General features: G+C 41.8%; 1 protein-coding gene across 2 annotated transcripts; it reads right to left on the bottom strand.

Annotated features, from left to right (window-relative positions):
- Window positions 1-27,800, bottom strand: LOC143982387 (uncharacterized). Of its 2 annotated transcripts, XM_077481053.1 has the most exons (5): window positions 27,665-27,792; window positions 24,541-24,558; window positions 18,356-18,532; window positions 3,397-3,441; window positions 1-218 (listed from the first exon to the last, which is right to left on the bottom strand). In XM_077481053.1, exons 1-5 carry the CDS (start codon window positions 27,732-27,734, stop codon window positions 181-183), a joined length of 348 nt encoding a protein of 115 aa, XP_077337179.1. In that variant the 5' UTR covers window positions 27,735-27,792; the 3' UTR covers window positions 1-180. The 2 variants fall into 2 exon arrangements, with proteins under 2 accessions (XP_077337179.1, XP_077337180.1); XM_077481054.1 differs by lacking the exon at window positions 3,397-3,441 and having other exon boundaries at window positions 27,665-27,800.

Below are 27,800 nucleotides of genomic sequence, written 5' to 3' on the forward strand. Positions count from 1 at the left end.
ATTAGTCAACTGTATATTTTTACTGAATTACTTTACATTTGTCATAAATACATTGGTGTAAATTAAAAAACTTTTATAATTGTATATTAAATAGTAGCTAGCTCCATCCAATTTCTGTTCATTAATAGAATGATGGCAACATTATCTCTTTTCCTTTCTTCTTCTATATCTGGACATACATCACAATATGAGCCAGATCAGGTAGAGGCTGAAGAGTCCTGAGAAAAAAATCAGAAAGCAATAATGGTGTTAAATTTTTCCCTTATTATATAAACCAGACATGTAATATGATTAGATTTTCTGGGGGCTCAAGGTCATTTTTCCTTCCATTAATACTGGGTTTTCAGCTAACCCTCTATCAATCAATTTAGCTAGGTGCAATGAAAGACGCATAATATAGATCCTGCAAGTAGGTCACAATACCCTGCCTACTCATAGCCGACGGCAGAGAAAGGATCCCCAATAATTCTGACTGGTGGGAGGCTAACAAAAGGAAATACATCATCTATTAATGTAAATATCAGCTCCAAATTATTGATGCCCATTACACAAGCTCTATATATTGTTGCACCAGCTGTGCTTAATAACTTTGAAAGTGTTATGCAACCATTTCTAATAATGTCTGATGCCCCGTACACATGATCAGAAATTCCGTCAGAAAAAACTTGGATGGTTTTCCTACAGAATTCCGCTCAAGCTTGGCTTGAATACACACGGTCACACAAAAGTTCTCTGAACTTTCGATCGCCAAGAACGCGGTGATGTACCACACTACGACGAGCCGAGAACATGGAGTTGAGTACATGTTGAGGGCTGTCTGGCCTAAAAAGACAGGCTGCAGAGCCTGACTGACGTCTGGGAGAGGCTAAGACCGGGTTCACATTTGTGCGAATTGGATGCAGTCTCATCGCATCCAACTCGCATGACATGCAAGTGTGACTGGCTCTCAATGGAGGGCCATTGGAAAGAGTTTTGAGTTCCCAGAGTTCCTCCTTACATTAGAGGACAGGTATCACCTCTGGAGAATCAGAGAACAGGGATCACCCCTGGAGAATCGGAGGACAGGGATCACCCCTGGAGAATCGGAGGACAGGGATCACCCCTGGAGAATCGGAGGACAGGGATCACCCCTGCGAGGTCATTTGGCAGAGCTTCTTAAGAGCTTTGAGTTCCCAGAGTTCTTCCTTACATTAGAGGACAGGGATCACCCACTGAGAATCAGAGGACATAGATCACCCCTGGAGAATCAGAGAACAGGGATCCCCCCTGGAGAATCAGAGGGCAGGGATCCCCCTGGAGAATCAGAGGACAGGGATCACCCCTGGAGAATCAGAGGACAGGGATCACCCCTGGAGAATCAGAGGACAGGGATCACCCCTGAAGAATCAGAGGACAGGGATCACCCCTGGAGAATCAAAGGACAGGGACCCCTGGCAGGTCATTTGACAGACCTTTCCCATTCCAGTACTGTAAACAGCCCGCCCTGCCAGCAATACACAAGGCTGAAATCAGATTCCTTTAGGCCGCGTACACACGGGCGGACTGTTCGCCCAACTTTGTCCGCTGAACAGTGTTTGGGCGGACAGTCCGCTCGTGTGTGGGCTTTCAGCGGACAGTTTCAGCGGACAGTTGGACGGACAAGGTTTTTCGGAATTTCCGAAAAACTGTCCGCTGAAACCTTGTTTCAGCGAACAGCCCGCTCGTGTGTAGGCTTGTTCGTCAAACAAAGTTGCGCGCATGCTCAGAAAGGATTTTCACGCCGAAAGCTATAATGCAGTGTATAGGACGTCGTATTTTTCGTCCCGTCGTACGTGCCGTTCACGTCATCGCGCACGGTTTCAGCAAACTGTTCGTCCGTCGTGTGTGGCCATGTCCGTCCATGCTAAGTTTGAGCGGACTGTTTGCCGAAACTGTTGGACGGACAAAGTTGGGCGAACAGTCCGCGCGTGTGTACGCGGCCTTACACACAGTCTATCAGCCTTTAGAGGGTGTATCTGGCTTTTATGTTGTCTTTCTGACCTGTGAAATCCCCTGGTTGGAAAGGCACTATAGTTACAGTAGGCAGATACACCCTGTGCAGATCATGGCTGACTGGCTGTGTTGTAAAGGAATGTGATTTCAGCCCTGAAGGGGAGGAGCAGTATAGAGTGCTGTACTGGCAAAGAAGCTCAGCAGCGGCGCATAGCATCCAGAGTGGAGTGGGTAGTCAGGGCCGCAACTTAGATCTGGTGGGGCAAAGTGAAATCTGGAGCCTGCAGCCCCTCAGGAGGTGTTAAGGGATTTATTTTAGCAATTTCTGAAGGTTTCTCTGTCAGTGTTGGCAGGTGTTGGGGGAAGGTCACCTCCCGGAGGCGCGTGTTTTTTCCCCAGTTGTCAGGGAATTAGGGTAAGCAGACATCCCTGGGTGGGGGGTACAGAGAATCCCAGCTAGTGACTATAAGACACTGAGCAGCGTCTTACCTCACCAGTGACATCGGTCCCGTCGTGGCTACAGGACGGCATTCTCCTCCTCTTAACTCGCTGGGCTCGGTTACCATTCCATGTTACAAGCACACAGCACAGACACTTCCCCATCCCGGGCTGTTCTGATCCCATGCTCCTCTCCATTTAGGAAATGGCTTACAGCTTCTCCCCATTCAATGGGAACAGAGGGGTGTGGACTGTCGAAGGCAAAGTGGAAGCCCAGTACTGGAGCGTGGCTGTGGGGCCCTAGGTCAGATTGGAGCTGGACTTTGTGGAGGATATGGTAATATGATGGGGAGGCTGCAGGGGCCCCCTGAGAGCTAGGGGTGGGGTTATTGTGACCCCTGCAACCCCACATGCTACGCCCATGCTGCCTGCTATACTCACAATACTCTTTGAGTGACAGTGGGAAAAAGATTGAGCTTTCTCTCCATCTGCCAAGTATCAGATCTCATGGCTCCCTCCCTTTTCCTTCCTGGCCCACCAGGGAATTCAGCTGCTACCTGCGATGCCTCCATTGCCCTGTGAGTGACAAAGGAGAACAGGCAGAGTTTTCCCTTCCTCTGCAGAGCATCAGAACTCACTGCTGTCATTGATATAGTGCAGGAACTCTCCCAAACACAGCTTCAGGCGTTGGAAGGTTCACGGGGCAGCAGCCACACACCTTGGTGATGTCAGGGTCAGTACAGGGACCAACAGAGAAAGTCACTGATACTCCAACCAGAGTCAAAGGATGATGAACACTACCGGGCTGTAACTGACAACGTTTATAATTGCCACAGCAAGGGAAGTGTCAGTAAGTGCTAATTATAAACATTTTGTGTATGTGAGTAGCCTGAGAAATGTTACCTGATGACAGGCTCTCTTTAAACTTAACATTTTCAAATTTCAGTAATGTCTACCATGATAAAATACTTAAATGTTACTAGTTACCTGTACTTGTTGGACTAATAGTAGCACTGTTCCCGATCTCAGGAGCTGGAAACAAATCAGAGCAATGTATAAGAAGTAGTGTGTAAGAGTTTCGAATTACTTCACAAATGTACACTATGGGGATTATTTACTAAAGGAAACTCCACTTTGCACTGCAAGTGCACTTGGAAGTAAAGTCGCTGTAGATCTGAGGGGGACATGCAAGGAAAATAAACAGCATTTTAGCTTGCATATGATTGGATGATAAAATCAACAGAGCTTCCACTCATTTCAGATCTACCCCTTAGATTCAGAGTGACTGGACTTCCAAGTGCACTCGCAGTGCAAAGTGGATTTGTCTTTCGTAAATAACCCCACTCTTTAAGATGCAGATTAATACTCCACGTTATTATTTTCTCTGTATAAAGTATTATTTAACCCCCAATAAAAAGATGGCATGAAAAACACATGTATCCAGGGGTTTGCCACTATAGTCATTATTGTTGAACAGTTCATTGTTGTGTGCAAATGGGTTGGACTCCCCCTAGTGTCTGCTGGACTCTGTTAGGATTTTTTCTTTACTCTTTGAAAATAATGCAGCAAAGCATTGTGGGAGATGTAGTCTGGAGGAGGGAGTGACTCTGTTAGCTGGCTCAGCCATGGACTACAGGACAGACAATGCAAAGTGCGCAGAACTGCCTTCTGGGAGGAATGATAAAAGGAGAGGCATGACCTGTTTTCAGCCTCTCTGGATGCTATTCAACACCTGCCAGCAGGAGGTCTGTGTGTGACCAGAAGTGAGAGACTGCGGCCTATACAGTGGAGAGCCGGATTGCCCGCCTCTGAGGGATCTTGGAGGACAGCCCTGCTATTCTAACAAGCGGACCGGCCTGCAGTAGAGCAACTGGAAGCCACCTGCACTTCAATTCATCTTCACCAGGAGGGGATTCCGGACAGAGCTGCAAAGTTATTGGAATCTATTGTGGTGAGAGGGCACCTGCCCATTCCAGTAGAGATTACAGTATTGCTGAATGAGTTCTTTCTACAGACTGCTGGTGAGACTTGTAGTTCCATGGAGGTGAATCTACTTCTTCACAGGCATCATAAGCTGGACTTTGGGGCCTTGTATTTCTCCCCTGCGCTGTAAGGTCAGTACTGTATTGCATTCACATCTAAAGAGGAATCTACAAGTGGTGATATTTCTTCAGTTAAGCAAGTCATTTGTTTCCCTTTGTCTCTGTGGATTACAAATTCCAACAATATACTGCAGTTTAACCATCAGGCTAGCTAAAGACATCTGGAGTTTAAAGAACTTTCACCATCTTCTTTCTTCTTCTTCTTCCTTATTTTACTAAGCATTGCTGCTCTACTCACAAGTTGATCTCTGAATTATAGCCATGGGGGTGCCATTTGTGTATATGCTTAATTTTACACTGTGTTACTGAATGTAAAGATTTTATACTACATTTTGGTCTGTGTGTTGAGGCCTCCGTGGGAAGGTATTTAATATGTCTTGAAGATATTGAGTACCTATCTTTCTGTGCACCTGTTCACATATACCCCTTTCAGGTGATTATAAGGTTATACGTTCTGTATATGTGCATTAAGTGATAACTGTTGTTAATCATAACTTGTGTTCATTCATGTTTTTCATTGTGTTCTATTACTTATCTCAGTGAATATTTCTGAGTGGTTCAGTGATATTGTGTGAGTTTCTTATTGCTAATGCCACATTGCAGAATGGAACCCAAGGTGTCAGAGGTAAGAGAGCATCTGCAGAGTCGGGGTAGCCAGTGGGGTATAGAGTCAATCAGCATCCCCATTGGGGTACCGCTACACACATAAAGGCTAATTTACAAAAACTGGAGCACTCAGAATTTAGTGCAGCTGTGCATGGTAGCCAATCAGCTTCCAACTTCAGTTTGTTCAGCTGAGCTTTGACAATAAAATCTGGAAGCTGATTGGTTACTATGTAGAGCTGCACCAGATTTTGCACTCTCCAGTTAGTAAACCAAACCCACAGGGCTCCCAACTGTCCCTGATTTTGAGGGACTGTCTCTGTCCTTCTTTCCTCTTTATTTGTCCATCATTTTGGTCTGATCTCTATACAGTGGTGTGAAAAAGTGTTTGCCCCCTTCCTCATTTCCTGTTCCTTTGCATGTTTGTCACACTTAAGTGTTTCGGAACATCAAACCAATTTAAACAATAGTCAAGGACAACACAAGTAAACACAAAATGCATTTTGTAAATGAAGGTGTTTATTATTAAAGGTGAAAAAAAATCCAAACCATCATGGCCCTGTGTGAAAAAGTGATTGCCCCCTAAACCTAATAACTGGTTGGGCCACCCTTAGCAGCAACAACTGCAACCAAGTGTTTGCGATAACGTGCAATGAGGCTTTTACAGCGTCCTGGAGGAATTTTGGCCCACTCATCTTTGCAGAATTGTCCTAATTCAGTTACATTAGAGGGTTTTCGAGCATGAACGGCCTTTTTAAGGTCATACCACAACATCTCAATAGGATTCAGGTCAGGACTTTGGCTAGGCCACTCCAAAGTCTTCATTTTGTTTTTCTTCAGCCATTCGGTGGTGGACTTGCTGGTGTGTTTAGGATCATTGTCCTGCTGCAGAACCCAAGTTCGTTTCAGCTTGAGTACACGAACAGATGGTTGGACATTCTCCTTCAGGATCTCTTGGTAGACAGCAGAATTCATAGTTCCTTTTATCACGGCAAGTCTTCCAGGTCCTGAAGCAGCAAAACAGCCCCAGACCATCACACTACCACCACCATATTTTACGGTTGGTATAATGTTCTTTTTATGAAATGCAGTGTTCCTTCTACGCCAGATATACTTGGACACACACCTTCCAAAGAGTTCCACTTTTGTCTCATCGGTCTACAGAATGTTGTCCCAAAAGTCTTGGGGGTCATCAAGATGTGTTGTGGAGAAATTGAGACGAGCTTTGATGTTCTTTTTGCTCAGCAGTGGTTTTCTCCTTGGAACTCTGCCATGCAGGCCATTTTTGCCCAGTCTTTTCCTGATGGTGGAGGCATGAACGCTGACCTTAACTGAGGCAAGTGAGGCCTGCAGTTCCTTGGACGTTGTTGTGGGGTCTTTTGTGACCTCTTGGATGAGTCGTCGCTGCGCTCTTGGGGTAATTTTGGGCGGCCAGCCACTCCTGGGAAGGTTCACCACTGTTCCATGTCTTCGCCATTTGTGGATAATGGCTCTCACTGTGGTTCGCTGGATTCCCAAAGCTTTGGAAATGGCTTTATAACCCTTTCCAGACTGATAGATCTCAATTACTTTCTTTCTCAATTGTTCCTGAATTTCTTTGGGTCTCGGCATGATGTGTAGCTTTTAAGGATCTTCTGGTGGACCTTACTGTGTCAAGCAGCTCCTATTTAAGTGATGCCTTGATTGTAAACAGGTGTGGCAATAATCAGGCCTGGGTGTGGCTAGAGAAATTGAACTCAGGTGTGGACAACCACAGTTATAGTATGTTTTAACAAGGGGGCAATCACTTTTTCACACAGGGCCATGATGGTTCGGATTTTTTTTCACCTTTAATAATAAACACCTTCATTTACAAATTGCATTTTGTGTTTACTTGTGTTGTCCTTGACTATTGTTTAAATTGGTTTGATGTTCCGAAACACTTAAGTGTGACAAACATGCAAAGGAACAGGAAATGAGGAAGGGGGCAAACACTTTTTCACACCACTGTAGCTGTATATAAAATGCACTTGTTTCACAGTGCTAAACCTTTCATCCAATTTCTAAATTGCTGCATTTGTTTTCCAAAGCCAGTATAAAAGAATAGTAGTGGTTAAAAAAAAGCACTTGTGCGCTTAACTAATCTTTTTTTTTATAATCCTCCTTTAAGGGGGTGTGGCAAGGGGTGTGTCCTATGCCTACATCCTTTTGCTAATAGATGTCCCTCGTTCCCATCTCAAAAATTTGGGATGTATGGCCCTGTGCCCCTCCAAAGCAGTGATCTCTGCCTCCCTCACATCACCCCCCCCCCCCCCCATAGCTGTGTCTTGTGCAGTTTTACATCACCTTCCCCTCACTGTAGTGTCCTGTGCCCCCCCCCCCCCCAAGTAGTGTCCTTTGTCCCTTCACACCATCTCCGGACACAAACAGGAGTGGAAAGGTAGCATTCTCTTACCTGTTATAAGATGTACAGCGGAGCAGAGAGCGTGAAGGGAGGCAGCATAGTACTGGATGGAGGGTGGGAGCTGGAGCTGCCGGTGTTAACTTTTCATATCAACAAGCTAGTGATTGGTTGCTAGGACCGCCGGCTTCCTAACAACCAATCATCTGCTGGTTAACTGCAGTAGCTCCCGATCCTGCCCTCTGTCCACTATGCTGCCTCACTTTGCAGCAAAGTGGCGGAGGCAAAAGGGAAGGACCGGCTAAACCGTCTTGCCTGTGGTTGACAGGTAGATCGTAATTAACAGGTTGATGACCCCAGATGTATAGGGCATACTGTCCCATACATATATAAAATATTCATCATTTGCTGCAGGTGACAAAATATAGGCACTATATTAGAGTAGTATAGTATATAAGTAGTGTGCAGTTTGCCAATTCTGCAGTTGGTGTCCCAAGGCCTCATACACAATGGACGTTTTTTAAACTCTGTTAACTTAGCTGTCAGGGGTGCCTGGTGATTTTTTTCTGCCTCTTAACCACTTTCAGACCGGACCATTTTGCTGGTAAATGACCAGAGGTCTTTTTACACTTTGGCACTGCGCTGCTTTAACTGGTAATTGCGCGGTCATGCAATGTTGTACCCAAACAAAATTTGCGTCCTTTTCTTCCCACAAATAGAGCTTTCTTTTGATGGTATTTGATTGCCTCTGCGATTTTTATTTTTTGCGATATAAACGTAAAAAGACCGCAAATTTTGAAAAAAAATGATATTTTCTACTTTTTGTTATTAGAAAAATCCAATAAACTCAATTTTAGTCATACATTTAGGCCAAAATGTATTCAGCCACATGTCTTTGGTAAAAAAAAAGTCAATAATTGTATATTTATTGGTTTGCGCAAAAGTTGTCACATCTACAAACTAAGGTACGTTTTCTGGAATTTACGCAGCTTTTAGTTTACGACTGCCTATCTCATTTCTTGAGGTGCTAAAATGGCAGGGCAGTACAAAACCCCCCCAAATGACCCCATTTTGGAAAGTAGACCCCCTAAGGAAATTGATAAGAGGCATGTTGAGCCCATTGAATATTTTATTTTTTTGCCTCAAGCGATTGAATAATGACAAAAAAAAAATTTTTTTTTTTTTTTTACACAAAGTTGTCACTAAATGATATATTGCTCACACATGCTATGGGCGTATGTGAAATGACACCCCAAAATAAATTCTGCTGCTTCTCCTGAGTACGGGGATACCACATATGTGGGACTTTTTGGGAGCCTAGCCGCGTACGGGGCCCCGAAAACCAAGCACCGCCTTCAGGCTTTCTAAGGGCGTAAATTTTTGAGTTCACTTCTCACTACCTATTACAGTTTTGAAGGCCATAAAATGCCAAGATGGCACAAAACCCCCACAAATGACCCCATTTTAGAAAGTAGACACCCCAAGCTATTTGCTGAGAGGCATGTTGAGTTCATGGAATATTTTATATTTTGCCACAAGTTGCGGGAAAATTACAAACTTTTTTTTTTTTTTTTTTTTTTCACAAAGTTGTCACTAAATGATATATTGCTCACACATGCCATGGGCATATGTGAAATGACACCCCAAAATAAATTCTGCTGCTTCTCCTGAGTACGGGGATACCACATATGTGGGACTTTTTGGGAGCCTAGCCGCGTACGGGGCCCCGAAAACCAAGCACCGCCTTCAGGCTTTCTAAGGGCGTAAATATTTGACTTCACTCCTCACTACCTATTACAGTTTTGAAGGCCATAAAATGCCAAGATGGCACAAAACCCCCACAAATGACCCCATTTTAGAAAGTAGACACCCCAAGCTATTTGCTGAGAGGCATGTTGAGTCCATGGAATATTTTATATTTTGCCACAAGTTGCGGGAAAATTACAAACTTTTTTTTTTTTTTTTTTTTTTTTCACAAAGTTGTCACTAAATGATATATTGCTCACGCATGCCATGGGCATATGTGAAATGACACCCCAAAATAAATTCTGCTGCTTCTCCTGAGTACGGGGATACCACATATGTGGGACTTTTTGGGAGCCTAGCCGCGTACGGGGCCCCGAAAACCAAGCACCGCCTTCAGGCTTTCTAAGGGCGTTACAGTTTTGAAGGCCATAAAATGCCAAGATGGCACAAACCCCCCCCAAATGACCCCATTTTGGAAAGTAGACACCCCTAAATTTAGGGGTACACTAGTGAGACTAGGTAATAAATGGCGGGTGCCCTGAAACTATAAAAAAATAACTAACCAACCAGCGTCACCTGTAACAGTTATATGGTGATCACTGGTGAAAGGGTTAACTAGGGGGCAATCAGGGGGCTTTATGCGGTAGTATATGGGGGTCCCTGGCGCTATAAAAAGCTGCGGCGAACCTAAATACCTACTTGCCTAACTAGCGTCACCTGTGACACTAATACAGCGATCAGAAAAACGATCGCTTATTAGGCTGGGTTCACACTGGAGCGATGCGGGAACGCCACGAATGCGCGGCGGGTTCCCGCATCGCATGCCTCCCGGCGGCAGTTCACACTGCCCTATGCGAACTGCTGGGAGTGTCAGTGAAATGTTACTGACACCCCCAGATCAGTTCGCATATCGCAGTGCGATCTGCAAACTCGGATCGCATGGTGTGAACACCCATGCGATCCGATTCTGCTGCGGGCCAAAAAAAGGGTCCCGTGCGAATTTGCGGCGGGTGCGGCGGGTGTGGCGGGTGCGGCGAATGGCTGAACTCGAATCGCACAGAGATCGGATGTGATTTGCACTGCAGTGCGAATCACATCCGTTCTCAAACCGCTGCAATCTGAACCCAGCCTTAGTGACACTGGCGACGGGGGGTGATCACGGGGTTAAACCTTTATTGGGGGGGTTAGGGGGGTACCTTAGAACTAAAGGGGGCTAACCCTAACTGCCCTAACAGTTATTAGTCACAAATGACACCCGCCGGGTGATCAGGGGGTTAAACCTTTATTAGGTAATAAATGGCGGGTGCCCTGAAACTATAAAAAAATAACTAACCAACCAGCGTCACCTGTAACAGTTATATGGTGATCACTGGTGAAAGGGTTAACTAGGGGGCAATCAGGGGGCTTTATGCGGTAGTATATGGGGGTCCCTGGCGCTATAAAAAGCTGCGGCGAACCTAAATACCTACCTGCCTAACTAGCGTCACCTGGGACACTAATACGGCGATCAGAAAAATGATCGCTTATTAGGCTGGGTTCACACTGGAGCGATGCGGAAACGCCGCGAATCCGCGGCGGGTTCCCGCATCGCATGCCTCCCGGCGGCAGTTCACACTGCCCTATGCGAACTGCTGGGAGTGTCAGTGAAATGTTACTGACACCCCCAGATCAGTTCGCATATCGCAGTGCGATCTGCAAACTCGGATCGCATGGTGTGAACACCCATGCGATCCGATTCTGCTGCGGGCCAAAAAAAGGGTCCCGTGCGAATTTGCGGCGGGTGCGGCGGGTGTGGCGGGTGCGGCGGGTGCGGCGAATGGCTGAACTCGAATCGCACAGAGATCGGATGTGATTTGCACTGCAGTGCGGTGCGAATCACATTCGTTCTCATAAACCGCTGCAATGTGAACCCAGCCTTAGTGACACTGGCGACGGGGGGTGATCACGGGGTTAAACCTTTATTGGGGGGGTTAGGGGGGTACATTAGAACTAAAGGGGGCTAACTCTAACTGCCCTAACAGTTATTACAGTCACAAATGACACCAATGCAAAAAAAAAAAAAAAAAAAAAAAAAATGACATTGGTGTCACTGTGACTGGGGGGCAGGGGTAATTGGGGGGGTGATCGGGGGGTAAAGGGGGGGTGTGAGTGTGCCTGGCATGTTCTACTGTGTGTGGGATGTGTTGGTGCAACTCACTGATCCGCTCTCCTCCGTGTCGGAACGAAAAATACCGACACGGAGGAGAGAATACATCACTTCCTCTCCTGTGTTTACATTACAGGAGAGGAAGTGATGTCACCGGGGATTTCTATTCGTCGGGAGCGATCGCGAGGGGGTGGCCATGAATGAATGGCCGTCCCCTCGTCCGGGATCGCTCCCGAACGAAAACCGACCGCCGCAGGCACCGGGCGGGGGCCCGATCGGGCCCCCGACCCGCGGGAGGCAAATCACGTACATGTACGTGCTTATGCCTGCCCGTGCCATTCTGCCGACGTACATCGGCGTTAGGCGGTCGGCAAGTGGTTAAAGAGAAAGTAAAGGCAAATAAAAAAATTTAAAAAAACGCACCCTGTACGGCAAAGGCATAATGAGCTAGTATGCATAGCACGGGATGGCTGATGTCAGTGCCAGGTGGGTGCTGTTTGTTTGCTGCTCCCCCAAAAGAAGATCCCACCAGCCACTGATTCTGGCCAATGAAATTAATTAACGCTTCCCAGGAGGAAAGCCATCTAGGAGAGATGGGTAGAAGTCCTGTGTTCAAGAGGCCTAAATTTCTGCATGATACTTTCAGATATGTACCTATTAGACGAGTTCCTGTTTTGATACAAAATGTGACTTCTCAAGACGACATTGAGGGCATTTAACAAGCAAATTACATGGCCTTGTATGGGCACTGGGCCCATCCACTACAGACTGCCTAGAGAAAGACCACAGACCCTGCACAAGTTGAGAACAGCAGTGACCGGTCTTTATTACAGGAATCTACTGTACAGAGGCAAAGTTTCACACTGGATTACTGCACACATCTGAAAGCTACACACACAGCGCAACACGATCCATGTAAAGCCTCGTACACGCGATCGGATTGTTGGCCAAAAAAGCGTCAGACTTTTGTCCGAAGGGCGTGTGTTGGGAACTTGTCTTGCGTACAAACGGTACACAATTGTCGGCCAGCAAACATGAACGTAGTGAAGTACTATGTGGAATTTCAGCTCTTGAGCACCACCCTTTGGGCACCTTCTGCTAATGTCGTGTTTGGTGAGCATTTATTCCGAGCATGCGTGTTTTTAATTTGGACTTTTGTTTGACGGACTTGTGTACACACAATGGGAAAATCTGACAACCGTTGTCCACCGAAAATTTACTAGCCTGCCATCCAACATTTGTTGGCGGAAAGTTGGACAACATTTGTCTGATGGCAAACAGTTTGTCATACCACAATTCCTGGACGAAAATCCGATCGTGTGTACGAGGCTTAAGAATACAGAATACACACGTCTCTTGTATTTAAACAATAATTGTTTACCCCGAAGTTCAGCCTTACCATTATCTTTTAGATCTTTATTTTTAGCACTCTGTCCGGGAAAAAGAATTACTTTGCATCCAGCCTTGTTTTTTTTTTTTTCTGTTTTTTTGTTTTTTTAACTTTGTTGTATTGTTATTTTTACATGAACTATTTCAGTAAGAGAGTAAGCAATCTTTATTTTTTTTAGACACTGACATTTAGGGATTGTTTTATGTGGAAGGCTTTGGTTTGAGCCACTGAAAACAATCTGTGCTTATATTGTCTAGCTATGTAGACAGTCCTTTTTTCTAATCTGGTTGTTGTTTACCAACATTTATATTGTTAGGGCCAGAATTCATATGTTTGGACTAACCGACTGATATCCTAAAATATTGCACTGGTATTGTTACAGGAAATATTGTCCTGCACTTTTATACTATTAGCATAATATTTTAGCCAACCACAGTTTGATCTTCACTAAGAATGAGGCACTTTGTGAACCTGCAGATTCTGTACAAACAGAACTGTAATAAAATGCAGTCTGACAATTTCCCACAGTTAGCATGTGTAGTATTATTAGTAGGATTGCATTGATACCGTTTTTTAACCACTTCAGCCCCCAGAAGGATTTACCCCCTCCTGACCAGAGCACTTTTTGCGATACGGCACTGCGTCGCTTTAACTGACCATTGCGCGGTTGTGCAACGCTGTACACAAACAAAATAGATATCTTTTTTTTCCCACAAATAGAGCTTTCTTTTGGTGGTATTTGACCATCTCTGCGTTTTTTATTTTTTGCGCTATGAACAAAAAACGAGGGACAATTTTGAAAAAAAAAAAAAAACACAATATTTTGTACTTTTTGTTATAATAAATATCCAATTTTTTTTTTTTTTACAAAAAATATTTTTTTTCTCAGTTTAGGCCGATATGTATTCTACATATTTTTGGTAATAAAAATCACAAAAAAACGTATATTGGTTTGCGCAAAAGTTTTAGCCTCTACAAAATAGGGGATAGATTTATAACATTTTTTATTATTTTTTTTACTAGTAATGGTGGGCATCTGCGATTTTTATCTAGACTGCGATATTTCAGTGGACACATCGGACACTTTTGAGACATTTTTGGGTCGATTGACAATTATACAGCGATCGGTGCTATAAAAATGCGATGATCACTGTATAAATGTCACTGGCAGGGAAGGAGTTAACACTAGGGGGCGATCAAGGGGTTAAATGTGTTCCCTAGGTGTGTTCTAACTGTAGGGGGGAGTGGACTATCTAGAGGGGATGACAGATCATGGTTCTAATTGGGAACTCACGATCTGTCACTCCTCACAGAACAGAACAGGGATTTGTGTATTTACACATACACGTCCCTGTTCTGCCTCTCATGCATGCAATCGCTCATGACCAGCGATCATCGCAACCGTTGACCATGAGCATCGGCACCCACGCACTCTTGCTTAAAGGAGCCGACATACAGCTACAATAATTCGCAAGATCATGCTGACCTGCCACAGTATAATGACAGTAGCAAACGGTTAATCGGCGAGTATGAGTACCAATACTTTCGGTCATATATTCGCTGACACCAAGTACCGATACGTTGTGGTGCGATTTGGGTCAATACAAAATAAAAGGGCGGAAATCGCACAGCAAAGAATCTCATATGATTTGAACAGGAATGCGGTGTGATTGCGGTCTGAATTGTACGTGGAAAGGAAAAACGCCATCTAGTGGGCAGTTTATTAACCACTTAATAACCGCCCTATAGCCGAATGACGGCTTCAGGGCGGTTTCTTAACTCTGGGAGGCCGTCATATGACGTCCTCCCAGAATTCCGCTCTCGCGCGCCCCCTGGGGCGCACACTCCAGAGCATCCGTGACCGCCGGGTCCACAGGACCCGGCGCATCACGGATCACGGTAAACGGCCGCTCATAGCGGCCGTTTACCACGTGATCGCTCCGTCAAATGACGGAGTGATCACTTGTAAACAAACCGGCGTCATGTTATGACGCCGGTTCCTCCCTCCCCCTCTCTGTACCGATCGGAACAGCGGAGGGGGAAGAGATCGGTGTCAGCAGCGATGTGGGCTGCATCTGCAGTGCCCACATCACTGCTCACCGAAAATTAACCCTGCAATAACCCTGCAATAACCCTGCAATAACTCTGCAATAACCCTGCAATAACCATGCAATAACTCTGCAATAACTCTGCAATACCCTGCAATACCCTGCAATACCCTGCAATACTCTGCAGTACTCTGCATTACCCTGCAATACTCTGCATTACCCTGCAATACTCTGCATTACCGTGCAATACCGTGCAATACTCTGCATTACTCTGCAATACCCTGCAATACTCTGCAATACTCTGCAACACTCTGCAATACCCTGCAACACTCTGCAACACTCTGCAATGCTCTGCAACACTCTGCAATGCGCTGCAATGCTCTGCAACACTCTGCAATGCTCTGCAACGCTCTGCAATGCTCTGCAACACTCTGCAATGCTCTGCAACACCCGCCAATACCGTGCAACACTCTGCAATGCTCTGCAACACCCGCCAATATCCTGCAATGCTCTGCAACGCAATACTCTGCAACGCCATACTCTGAGATACCCAGCCATACTCTGATATACCCAGCCATACCCAGCCATAGTCGGTGATACCCTGCAATACCCAGCCATAGACACCCCCCCCCCCTCCCGCCGCCCTCCGGTGCTGCTACCGACTCGCCAATTTTTTTTTCAGGCTTCCCAGCTTAGAGGTGAGATGTGAGTCTTATTGACCCCATATCTCACTGTAAAGAGGACCTGTCATGCCATATTCCTATTACAAGGGATGTTTACATTCCTTGTAATAGGAATAAAAGTGATCAAAAAATTTATTTTTGGGGAAAAAAATGTCAAACTAAAATAAATAAAGTAAAATGAACAATAAATTTTTTTTTTTTTTTTTAAAAGCGCCCCTGTCCCCATGTGCTCGCATGCAGAAGCGAACGCATACGTAAGTCCCGCCCACATATGAAAACGGTGTTCAAACCACACATGTGAGGTATCGCTGCGAACGTTAGAGCGAGAGCAATAATTCTAGCCCTAGACCTCCTCTGAAACTCAGAACATATAACCAGTAAAAAAAAAATTAAATTGTCGCCTATGGGGATTTTTAAGTAGTGACGTTTGGCGCCATTCCACGAGCCTGTGCAATTTTGAAGAGTGACATGTTGGGTATCGATTTACTCGGTGTAACTTCATCTTTCACATTATGCAAAAATTGGGCTAACTTTACTGTGTTTTTTTTTTTTTTAAGCACAAAACTGTTTTTTTTCCAAAAAAAAGCATTCAAAAAATTGCTGCGCAAATACCGTGCGAGATAAAAAGTTGCAACAACCACCATTGTATTCTCCAGGGTGTTTGCTAAAAAAACATATATAATGTTTTGGGATTCAATGTAATTTTCTAGCAAATAAATGATGATTTTTACATGTAGGAGAGAAATGTCAGAATTGTCCTGGGTGCTCCAGAACGCCTGATGGTGCTCCATGCATGTTGGGCCTCTGTATGTGACCACACTGTGTAAAAGTCTCACACATGTGGTATCGCCGTACTCGGGAGTAATAGCAGAATGTGTTTTGGGGTGTAATTTGTGGTATCCATATGCTGTGTGAGAAATAAACTGATAATATGACAATTTTGTTAAAAAAAAAAAAAAATAAGTAAAAAAAATCTTGATTTTGCAAAGAATTGTGGGAAAAAATGACAACTTCAAAAAACTCATCATGCCTCTTACTAAATACCTTGGAATGTCTTCTTTCCAAAAAGGGGTCATTTGGGGGGTATTTGTACTTTTCTGGCATGTTAGGGTCTCAAGAATTGAAATAGGCCGTCAGTACTTCAGGTGTGATCAATTTTCAGATATTGGCACCACAGCTTGTGGACTCTATAACTTTCACAAAGACCAAATAATATCCACCAATTTGTACTTATTTTTACCAAAGATATGTAGTGGTATAAATTTTGGCCAAAATTTATGAAGAAAAAATTACTAATCTGCTAAATTTTATAACAGAAATGAAGAAAAATTCTTTTTTTTACAGAATTTTCTGTATTTTTTCTTTTATAGCACAAAAAATAAAAAACCCAGCGGTGATTAAATACCACCAAAAGAAAGCTCCATTTGTGTGAAAAAAAGGACAAAAATTTCATATAGGTCCAGTGTTGCATGACTGAGTAATTGTCATTCAAAATGTGAGAGCACCGAAAGCTGAAAATTGGTCTGGTTATTAAGGGTGTTTAAGTGCCCAGTGGTCAAGTGGTTAAAAAAGTTAGAACTCACATTAAAGTGTAAGTCCATGCAAAATCTAAAAATCCCTGCATCTATAGACACTAACCTCTCTATCCCTGCAAAGAAAAGATGAGTACACATACCTTTTGTGGAAGCTGATTTGACCCGCTCCAACCCGATCTCCAGAGGTGGAAGCTCTGCAGAGGACACGGAGGACAATGGCTGTGAAATAAATGGGAAGTGACGTCACCCATAGAGTTACTATGGGGCTTCCGCTGTCCTCTGTCTCCTCTGCACCCGCTTACACAGAGAAGCCGCGGCTGACAGCTCAGCGTGGGATCCAGTCAGAGCGGGTCAGATCAGCTTCCAAAAAAGGTATGTATACTCATTTTTTCTTTACAGAGATAGAGAGGTTAGTGTTAGGTTCCTGGTGTCTATAGATGCAGGGATTTTAGATTTTGCATGGACTTCCACTTTAAGTATATATCTGGTCAAAAGTAAAGTCTGCATAGGTGTCCCGGTCCTGCTGATGATAGATAACCTTGGCCGCTGGAGGTGCTCACGTGGCTGGAGAAGTACCAGGACCCCTGTGGCTATAGGGCAGAAGTAATGTCAGCTTGGGGGCAGACTGCCTCTACATCTCCCCCAGCCATGTGAGCACCTCCAGCGGCCGTGATTTCATCTTTCAGCAATCATTGGCAGGACCGGGACACCTATGCAGATTTTGGAGGGCAAGTGCTAACATTTTCTAATAAATTGCCCACTAGATGACGCATTTCCCTTTCTACACACACACACACACACACACACACACACACAAGCAGTGGGGGAAATTACATGCAATTTTTTTGCAGTGCGATTTGAACCCATTTATTTTGTATTGACGCAAATCACAACGGAAACTATCAGTTTTGGTATTGGGAGCATTTTCACAAGTACTCGCTTAAAACATTAAAAATAAGTGCTTATACTGTTTAAAATCCACAATAATATACTCAACCTGCTCTGCACATGCTCAGTTGCTTCTATTTTTAGGCACTGTGCTGAATTTGTCCAATCTGCTGACAGCCTAAAGATTTACTGCTGCTCAGGGGCTCTGGGCTTCGGCAAAAGGGCAGCCTCCAGCAAGAAGAAACAGAAACAATGCTGGAGGCATATTAATGTGGAATGCATGTTTCTTGTTCCGCCACTTTTAATTTTACCTAAGCTTTTTCCCACTCCTTGTTCTTTTTGCTGGGCAGTTTGATTTTGAATATTATGTCTATATGTTTGTCTAGCATAGTGATCCTATAGAATGACAGATACTTAGATCTCACCATTGCAGCATTTGGTTACATTGTTAAACTTGAGATCAGAAGGACAACAGCGGGATCCAGGAAGAAGGCAGGAATCATCAATCACACAAGGCTCTGATCCACTTCCATTCCCATCCATGATACAGGTACAGCTGTCTCCATTGCACTGCTTGTTTGAGCAACTAGAGCACAGAATATCTGAAAATAAGCAAACAAGATACCAGAGAGTTTGCATCAAGTAAAAATAATAATACTTTTTTTTGTATGCGGTTCTATTACGTTTTACTAGTGCAGTTACAAATAGGCAAAAGGCCATTGTTGCTACCGTGTTTCCGCGAAAATAAGCCCTACCCTGAAAATAAGACCTACAAGGACTTTAACTAGGGCTTATTTGGGGGTAGGGCTTATATTGCAGCCATCAACGACAATCACGCTAGGTCTTATTTTCAGGGAAACAGGGTATCGAGTATCATGAAACTGAATTGATTTTATCGTTGTCAGTAACATAACCTTGAAATGTCTTCCAGGGTAAAAGCATGAGCATTTAAATGTCTGCTGGATCATAAACACATCATAAATACAATTTTATTGGTTCAGGGAGGATGAAACCTACAAGAATCCTGGGAAAATTTTCAAGCTGGCTCATCAGTTTTAAAGTATACCCGTGGCCAGGCTATAGACATCCAAGTATTTACAAATCCTTAACAAACAGAAAATTAGTTTTAGCCCTGTCTCACATTGGAGCAATTTGGCAGGTGATTTGACATCAAATCACCTGCAAATTGGCGGCAATTGCACTGTCCTAATTGGTGTGATGCCGCATTTGCGACACCGCACCGATTCCCAAAATTTATTTCTGTACTACTTTTAGCAATTTCTGGGTGCGATTTCCATTGACATCAGTGCAGAAACCCGCACAGATGTCTCTGAAATTGCCCCCGAAGTCGGGACTGACATGTGAGAATGAAATCATGTGACTTCAGCTGAACTCGCACTATTTCATTCCCGCAGTCAGTGTGAACCTGGGCTTAAAACATTTTCATTGATTTCTGTAGCTGCAGACACAGTGGAGCAATTCATCCTCAAAGTTCATAGTAGAGTTGCTAAGTGTATTTAAGGCCTCTAAGCAGCTCAGCTCACCTTGCTCCACTCTCCTGTTGCATTTGTGCTGTGTTTATATTGGACACAGGAAGGGTGCTGAATTACTGCTGGGAAGGAGGAACTGAGTGAGCTGAGCTACGGAGAGAAGGTCTGGAATGACTTCAGGGCTTCTGCTGTTAAGCTTGAGGATGAATTACTCCACAGTGCCTACAGCTACAGAGGCCACTGAGGGCTTGATTTAAGGCTAATTTGTTGCTTGTGTAAATATATAAGTTTCCACAGCATGTCCACAGGTCCATTTTAGAAACTTTGAGTTTGGTTTTATAATTATTCATGCAAGGACAACATTTGGCAGATAGTGATAGTCTGATGTAGATAACGATACTAAAAATAATCCTTGAACACATGCATTAGAACATAAGAAAGAAAAAAAAATAGGTATGCAAAGGAAAGCAAAGCCAGCTACAGTTGTGAAATCAAACAGTAAAGTAATAGAAAATAGCTGCAGTTCAAAAAGTGACATCACTCAGACGCAACTTGCTTAGATTCTTGGAAAATGGAAAGTATGCCATGTTATGAGATAAACAATCACAGTAATTATATTCTTACAACATAAAGTCTATTCTTTGATGACAGTCATGCTTAAATATAATATTGGACAACTTTACATACCTTGTGGAGCTGTAATGAAAATAATAATAAAAAAATAAAAAAATTGAAAATTAATGTTTTTTAAGGAAGTATGAAAAATGTATTTATACATATATCTCTAATCTTGATATACTGTACTGTAAATTTGATTAGCAAAAAAGTAAGATGAATGCAAAAGGCAATCTATTTAAGAATTATGAGAAATTATCTTGTGGTTCAAAATTTTGAACAACTAATTGATAATATTAATAAGATTTATAAAAAAGATTTAAGTGTATATATACTGGTCTCTAACACTGAAAAGAGACACTTGTATTCAGTATTGGGTGCCTTTAGGTGTCTGCAGGCAGACTCTCCTTTTTCTTAATAAGAAAACACCCCCTGCACATAAGTATGATATCCCAGTAAAGGTGCTAAAATATTCTCGACATCTCAAGGATAATACTTCAAGTCTTGCTGCTCTCTCAAGACTGGGGATGTCCTGAAGCAACTACAAAAAAACAAATGACGGAGGGTGCACCAGCCTAGTGCATTATCCCACAGCATTTATTATAAAATCACATACAATTATACTCACAAACATCAGATAAGAAATAGCTTATCAAGGCACTCGTCTATAGCTATAAAATCCAGGCGACTCAGCCACCTTCAAAGTCCAGGAGGACGTCGGGATCTTGAATGGCTGGTGTCTTTCGAAGGATAGACCTGAGCCAACCTTAACTCTAAAAAGGTCTATCCTTCTAAACAGGTTCAAGATCCTAAGGGCCTCCTGGGCTTTGGAGGTTGCTGAATCACCTGAAATTTATAGCTATGGGTGAGTACCTTGATAAGCTATTTCTTATCTGATGTTTGTGAGTACATTTTATGTGTTTTTATAATAAATTTGGGGATAATTTACTAGGCTGGTATGCCCTCTGTTGTTTGTGTCTCCTTTTTTAGCCCACATAAAGAGCCTCTAAGTTTGCAAAAATCTCTTGTGCAAAATTAGAATTCTGCTAGAAAGTTGACACTTGGGCCTATCCCTCTGCTGCTTTGTGAACATTCTTATTGGGCCACAATGCTGCTCACCATAGCAACTGTGCCAGTAAAAGACATAGGCAGGGAGTTAGCACCAGGTGTCATCTTCTAAATGAGTTTGCTATCTGTATAACGTAGAACCTTGGGTTTTGGAGCTTACAGGGTGCTCTAAGACATATCTGAAACTGCTCATCAAACAAGATAGGCCACAAGGAAGGATGTTGCAGTCCACAACAGGCATGAGGAGCTCTTTACACTTTATAAACCCAACCACCTTATAAAAGATAGCAAGTCCCAAACGTTAGAAACTACCAGGAAACTGAATAGTTAAAAAATCTTGGAGCAGCCTCTAACAGAAAAGGATGCTAGAAGAAGCCATAATAAGTTGTTGAGTTAATCATAATTTCATAGATTCTACCAGCTATAGAAATTTCCTTTAACCAGTGACCTGTGTTTGGGATGACTAGGAACCCAGCACCGCTTTAAATTTCTATGGACTCAAGTCATCAAATTCTTACATAATTGATTTATAAGGAGGATACATTGGAGGTGGGACACAATGCTCGCCATTATCATTAATTAAGAATAAAGCACAGATTAAGTTATTCAAAAAGCAGCTACAGCAGATAATGGGTACCAGAAATGTGTGCAACAAAAAAAATGGTTTTGTTTAGTTTCGGATTCATGCATTAAGAAAATAATTTTTTTTCGCCATATTTGTTATGTTAGAATGATCCCCCTTTGGAATTATATTATATTTGGATTTGTTTTATATATTTAGTATTGTGACGTATATTCCTTGTGCTGAATTGATTCGTTTTTTTTCAGAAATTATTTTGGAAGATTGGCTATACAGGTATACCCCACTTTTAAGTACATAATTGGGTTTATTTACTAAAGCTGGAAAGTGCAAAATCAGGCTCACTTCTGCATAGAATCCAATGAGCTTCTAACCCCAGCTTGTTCAATTAAGCTTTGGTAATAAAACCTGGAAGCTCATTGGTTTCTATGCAGAAGTGATCCTGATTTTGCACTTTCCAGCCTTAGTAAATAAACCCCACTGTGTACTTAAAAGTGGGGTATGCCTGTAATTTGTTATTTTGGGGGATTACTTATGTATAGACATGTGCATTCGTTTTTGTCCGAATGCATTTTCGTCCGAATTTCAGGTATTTTCGTTTTCGTTTTTGACAAACGATAACGAAAGTGCAGAATCCGAAAAACAAAAGATCCGACATAAATAAATGCTTTATTTTCGTTTTCGTTGTTACAACAGTTCGATATAGAATAGGAGATTCAACGTGACTCTGACAATAACAATCTGTGTCTATTGAACCTGTGGTCGAATGTGCCTAACCTTACCTCTGACACTGTGAGACTTAGACCATTCATTCAACATGAACGACGGAGATTCGACAAAGCAATGAAAAACACACACGTTTATAATAATATTCGACGGAGCATCGAAACTGTACGACGCTGCAATCGTACATTTCCGGAGTCAAATGCTCCGCCCATAGGCTATATAGTGTTTAGCAGCTCTGTCGAATCTAAGCCTTTAAAGACAGATTTGACCGTAATTCATGTGGATTTTTGGATGAATGCAATTTTTGAACGAAATAAATAAAAACGAATTTCGGGAGTAACTAAATAAATTAATTTTTTTGGATGAAAACGAAATTCCGAAACGAAATATTTCACTCTGCACATGTCTACTTATGTACTCTGAGTCATCCTTACTAGTCCAACCCACAAAAAGAAATGGAATGAGTTGATTGGACAATATCAACTGGAGCTGCATGCAACTGAAAGTAACAAATGGAACAAAATTAGTTTTAGATCCATTTGTTATGTTATGATTCATAGATTCTGATAGATCCACCTCCATCCAACCCAAACACAATAAGTAGGAATCATCATCTTATATGACTTTAACCTCCCTGGCGGTATGATTATTTTGGATTTTAGGTGCTAAAAGCGGTACAATTATTTTGCATGAAAATTTGGCATTTTATATTATAGTCCTGCAATTCTTAGGAATAACTCTCTTAAAACTGTTCAAACCAGAGTCTAGCAGACATCCCGGGTATGATAAAGTTTGAAAAATTAAATCATAAATTATAATAAAATAAATAACTATAAATAATTATACTAAATAATAATATAACAATAATAAAAATTATTCAATAATGTAATCAAATCAAAAACACTGAAATTTGCTCAGTTGCAGAATTGTCACTGTCATTACTTTTCAGTATTTGATGATGGATCTCTGCACAAATCGATATCCCTCAATTCTACGAGTGATTCCAATTTATTATCGCTGTTTTCTAGCTGGTCTAAAATAATTTTTGATGTAAAGTGACAGTTTTGGTTGCTATGGACAATCTCCAGTTTCCAGGCATAAAGAACAGTTTTTATAATATAAAATTGCATGCAGGACACTGGGCAGACCACTAGGGACAAAGGGGATGTGAAATAATTACATACAGCAATGTAATCTGTAAGATGACATTATACTGTATGTAATGTGTGTGTTTTACTTTTTGAATTTGGCGCCGATCTCCGTCCCCGTGCGTCGCAACGCTCGCAGGGAATTGAGATCGGCTCTGTGATAGATCCGGCGGAGGACGAGCCGCTCGTACAGCAGGGGAGGGAGGGACATCGCTGGATCCAGGGGAGAAGGTAAGTAATCTCCTCCTGCATTCAGCGATGCAGTCCCGAGTCTGGCTCGGGGTTACCGCTTTTGGTACAAAACTTCCGCCCCGAGCCAGACTCGGGAACACCGCCAGGGGGGTTAATACCCTCCTGTATTTATTGCAATATATTTATTGTAATATCGCAATATATTTATTGCAATATGTTTCCATTTCCAATGTAGTGCATTTTTTTTTCTATAATAATGAAAATTTTAATGCAACATAAAAAACAAAATTTATCTAAATCAATTTGGATCATTCGTTATATAGTAGTTATGTAGAATTTACTTCGGATGCTTCAAACATTAACAAAAGGCCCAAACTATCACACTATATCATCCGAATAAATACAAATGAATTTGTTGTTTCATTATAATTTTTTTTGATTCATTGAAATTCATTACTATTGTGATTCAGATACATCCAAATCTCAAATAATGAAAATTTTGTCCACATTTTGATTTGTAACTAAATGAATCGCATATATCCAATGGATTCTCTTTTATCATTCATGTGACAAGATGACATGCAAGCAACATATTGCTATGAAGCAAAAGTACCTGAAAGATGTTAAAGCTGAACTTCAAGCACATCTAAAAAACATATTTGCTCTCTACCCCTGGGGTCTACATTTCATATATCTCTATCCAATTTTTATATCTGTTAACTAAAAAAATTGTACTATAAAGAAAACAAAGAAACTGTTATAAATACTATACGTATATAAGTATACATTACCTGAGCAAGCAGCAATACCTGCAAAGATACAAGTAAAGTATCACATTTTCTTGCAAATAAAAGATTTTTTTTATACATTCTGCAGTTATAATCACCATTATGCATTACAGCTCATTGTTAATTGTGGATTATAATAAACTGCGCTGGCCTATAATTTAGTACCACCAACAATAGCTTTACTAGGCATAATAAATTAATTACAAGTAGCAATTTTACTATCACAGGCTAGGCTTTATTGTTTCAGAGCCTGAAAAAAATGGATGCATTGGGTGATTTTGGAATATGGGGTCAAAGTGACAGGAGTAACACCAGGACATTTTTACAAAAAAATACAAAGAATTACCGCTCCAAGGTAATGACTTTTCCCAAAACAGCTGTCTCCACAATCCCACAGGGTGCCGGCTCGGTTTGCAACAGGAACTGAAGTAGAAAAGATGTAGCTGGATAGCCGCACTCCGAATTATTCAACGTTATTTCAAAAATGTAATTAAAATCATAGCTATGACTAAGCACCGTGTTTGGTGTGAAATATGTCAGCGGCTGTGCAGTTAGTCTGTTTACAAGCCTAGATGCTATGATTTTAATTACATTTTTGAAATAAAGTTGAATAATTCGGAGTGCGGCTATCCAACTACATCTTTTCTACCAGGACTTTTTTAGTTAAAACTCTCTAATGTCAAAAAACGCAGATATCTGCTCAAAAATGCATCTCACTGGTGTTTTTTTAATGTTTTTGATCCCATTGATTAAAAAACCTTAAAAAAGCTATCGGTAAAAAGCATAGAAAAACGCTACAAACTGCTATTGCAAAAACGCTGAAAAACGTTAAACTCACCGCAAAGCTACTGATGTTTTTATAATGTTATTATAATGTCCAGTGTGCATGGGCCTCATGCACACTGGACATTATGATAACATTATAAAAACATCAATAGCGCTGCAGTGAGTTTTTAACATTTTTTATGTGTTTTACTGCTTGACAGGTGCTTTATCATTGTATGCAGCTATGTTAGAGAGGGACAAGTATTAAAAAATCTATTCTGAAAGAGATAATGTGCTACAAATATACAGTATATATTTTTTTATTATTAGATGATACAGTATGCCTGCTAGCTAAGTCACCAGCAGCTGATAATTGCTAGTAGACTGGTTTATCTGAATATCTAATCTCATAGACCAATACATTTTTACCCAACATCTATAGAGCAGTTACTGCAAGTCCAAGTTCACCAAGATTGGCTAAGTTGTTTGTAAGATTATAAAATACATTTTTTGAAAATTATTTTAAACTCAATGTGTTGGTCAAATTTCTCTGTTGTATCAGAAACAGAATAATTTATTACAGTGGGCTTGATTTACTAAAACTGGAAAGTGCAAAATCTGGTGCAGCACTGCATGGTAGCCAGTCAGCCTCTAACTTCAGCTTAAGCTTTCACAAAAAAAAAACTGGAAGTTGATTGGTTTCTATAAAGAGCTGCGCCAGATTTTGCACTCTCAAGTTTTAGTAAATGAACCCCAAAGTTTTCTACACAGCAGATGAAACTGTAATGCCCCATACACACGGTCGGAAATTCCGATGGAAAAAGTCAGATCGGATTATGTTGTCGGAAAATCCGATCGTGTGTGGGCTCTATCGGACTTTTTCTGTTGGAATTTCCGACGGAAAAAGTTTGAGAGCTGGATCTAAAATTTTCCGACAACAAAATCCTTTTCGTACTTTTTCCGATCATGTGTAGAGAATTCCAACGCACAAAGTGGCAAGCATGCTCAGAAAAAATTTGGAGATGAAAGCTATTGGCTACTGGCCTCTACGTAGTCCTGTTGTACATGTATAACATCACCTCGTTCCAAACTATCGGATTTTCCCGACAACTTTGTGCGACCGTGTGTATGCAAGACTAGTTTCAGCCAAAATCCGTCTGAAAAAATCAGACGGATTTTGTGGTCGGAATGTCCCACCGTGTGTATGGGGCATAAGTCCAACAGTAGGGCAAAACTGAGAATTTTCAGGAGATCTTAGGTTGCATCCAAAGGAGACAAAAGAGGCAGGAGTGTAGGAACAGGGGGTCTCAGAAGATCCAGTGGGGCCCAGATGATGCTACACACGCCTTCAATCTCCTCCAATCTAAGACTTATGACCTCCAACCAAAGTTACACTGCTAAGAGACCATTGGACAAATCTTCCAACCAGAATCCATCTATAAGTAAAATGTCAACTCTAAAGGAAAACCTTACTACCTGCACACAGAAGTCAAATGGCCCTTGTACGGAAAATTGCAGAAAATAACTAAAGATTTTTCTTACTTACTTTGTTTGCTGCTGTAAGACTAAAAAAAGCCATACAGCAATGAATAGATAGCACACACTGTATTTTTGCAGTGCTGTTGAATTTCATCTAGTAGTAAGAAAGTAGTCCAAAGTAATCATTACTTTTATAGGAATTACTTGCTTACTATTATTACTGTTATGCATTATGCACAACAGCTGATAGAAGAGTAAGGTGTGCCATTTCTATCATCAGTAGGAGAAAAAATATGCAATAGTGGAAGTTCTAATTACTTTAATTCTTACCTGCATCTGCAACTTTTGAACCCTGCTTCTAAAGCTTTGCATCTTACAGAGAATGCAGTGATAGAATTCCTACCTTTCCCATGGACAAAAAGGAAAAAAGTTCCATATTTGCAATGTTTTTTTAACTTATCAAATTGTGAACAGTTGCTTCTGACATTTAAGCCCCATACACACTATCAGATTTTCTGCTGATTTTTTTCCTTCAGGTTTACCAAAACCATGTAGTGCAAGGGCCTGCCTGATTGCATACACATTGAAACTCCTAAGGTTTGACCTCATATTATATGGTTTTGGTAAATCTGAAGGAAAAAATCACCAAAAAATCCAAAAATTTTGACAGTGTGTATGGGGCTTTACTCTCTTACATACCCTCTGATTCCTCTTGTACCAAATTGTAACTGTAATGTCTGCCTTCATTTTGTTAAGTGCTACGCAAATTGTTGGCGCTATATAAATCCTGTATAATAACAATAATAATAATAATTTCTTGTACAATGGTTTTAAGCATACATGTGATACATGCTATATCTGAGTCCTCCATGAGGCTAAATACCTGTGTGAATCCAGTAGCACAAAATGAGAAAAACTGCAAGCATCTTCATGGTCCCCAGTGTAGATCTCATATTGTGTTGCTTGGTCCTAATTCCTCTTGATATAGGAAAAAGTGATTGGTAGGTGGGGTCGTTTGA

This window comes from Lithobates pipiens, unplaced genomic scaffold (genome assembly GCF_037356315.1).
Source record: "Lithobates pipiens isolate NorthernLeopardFrog02 unplaced genomic scaffold, aLitPip1_a1.2 Scaffold_16, whole genome shotgun sequence".
Taxonomy (NCBI): Eukaryota; Metazoa; Chordata; class Amphibia; order Anura; family Ranidae; genus Lithobates; species Lithobates pipiens.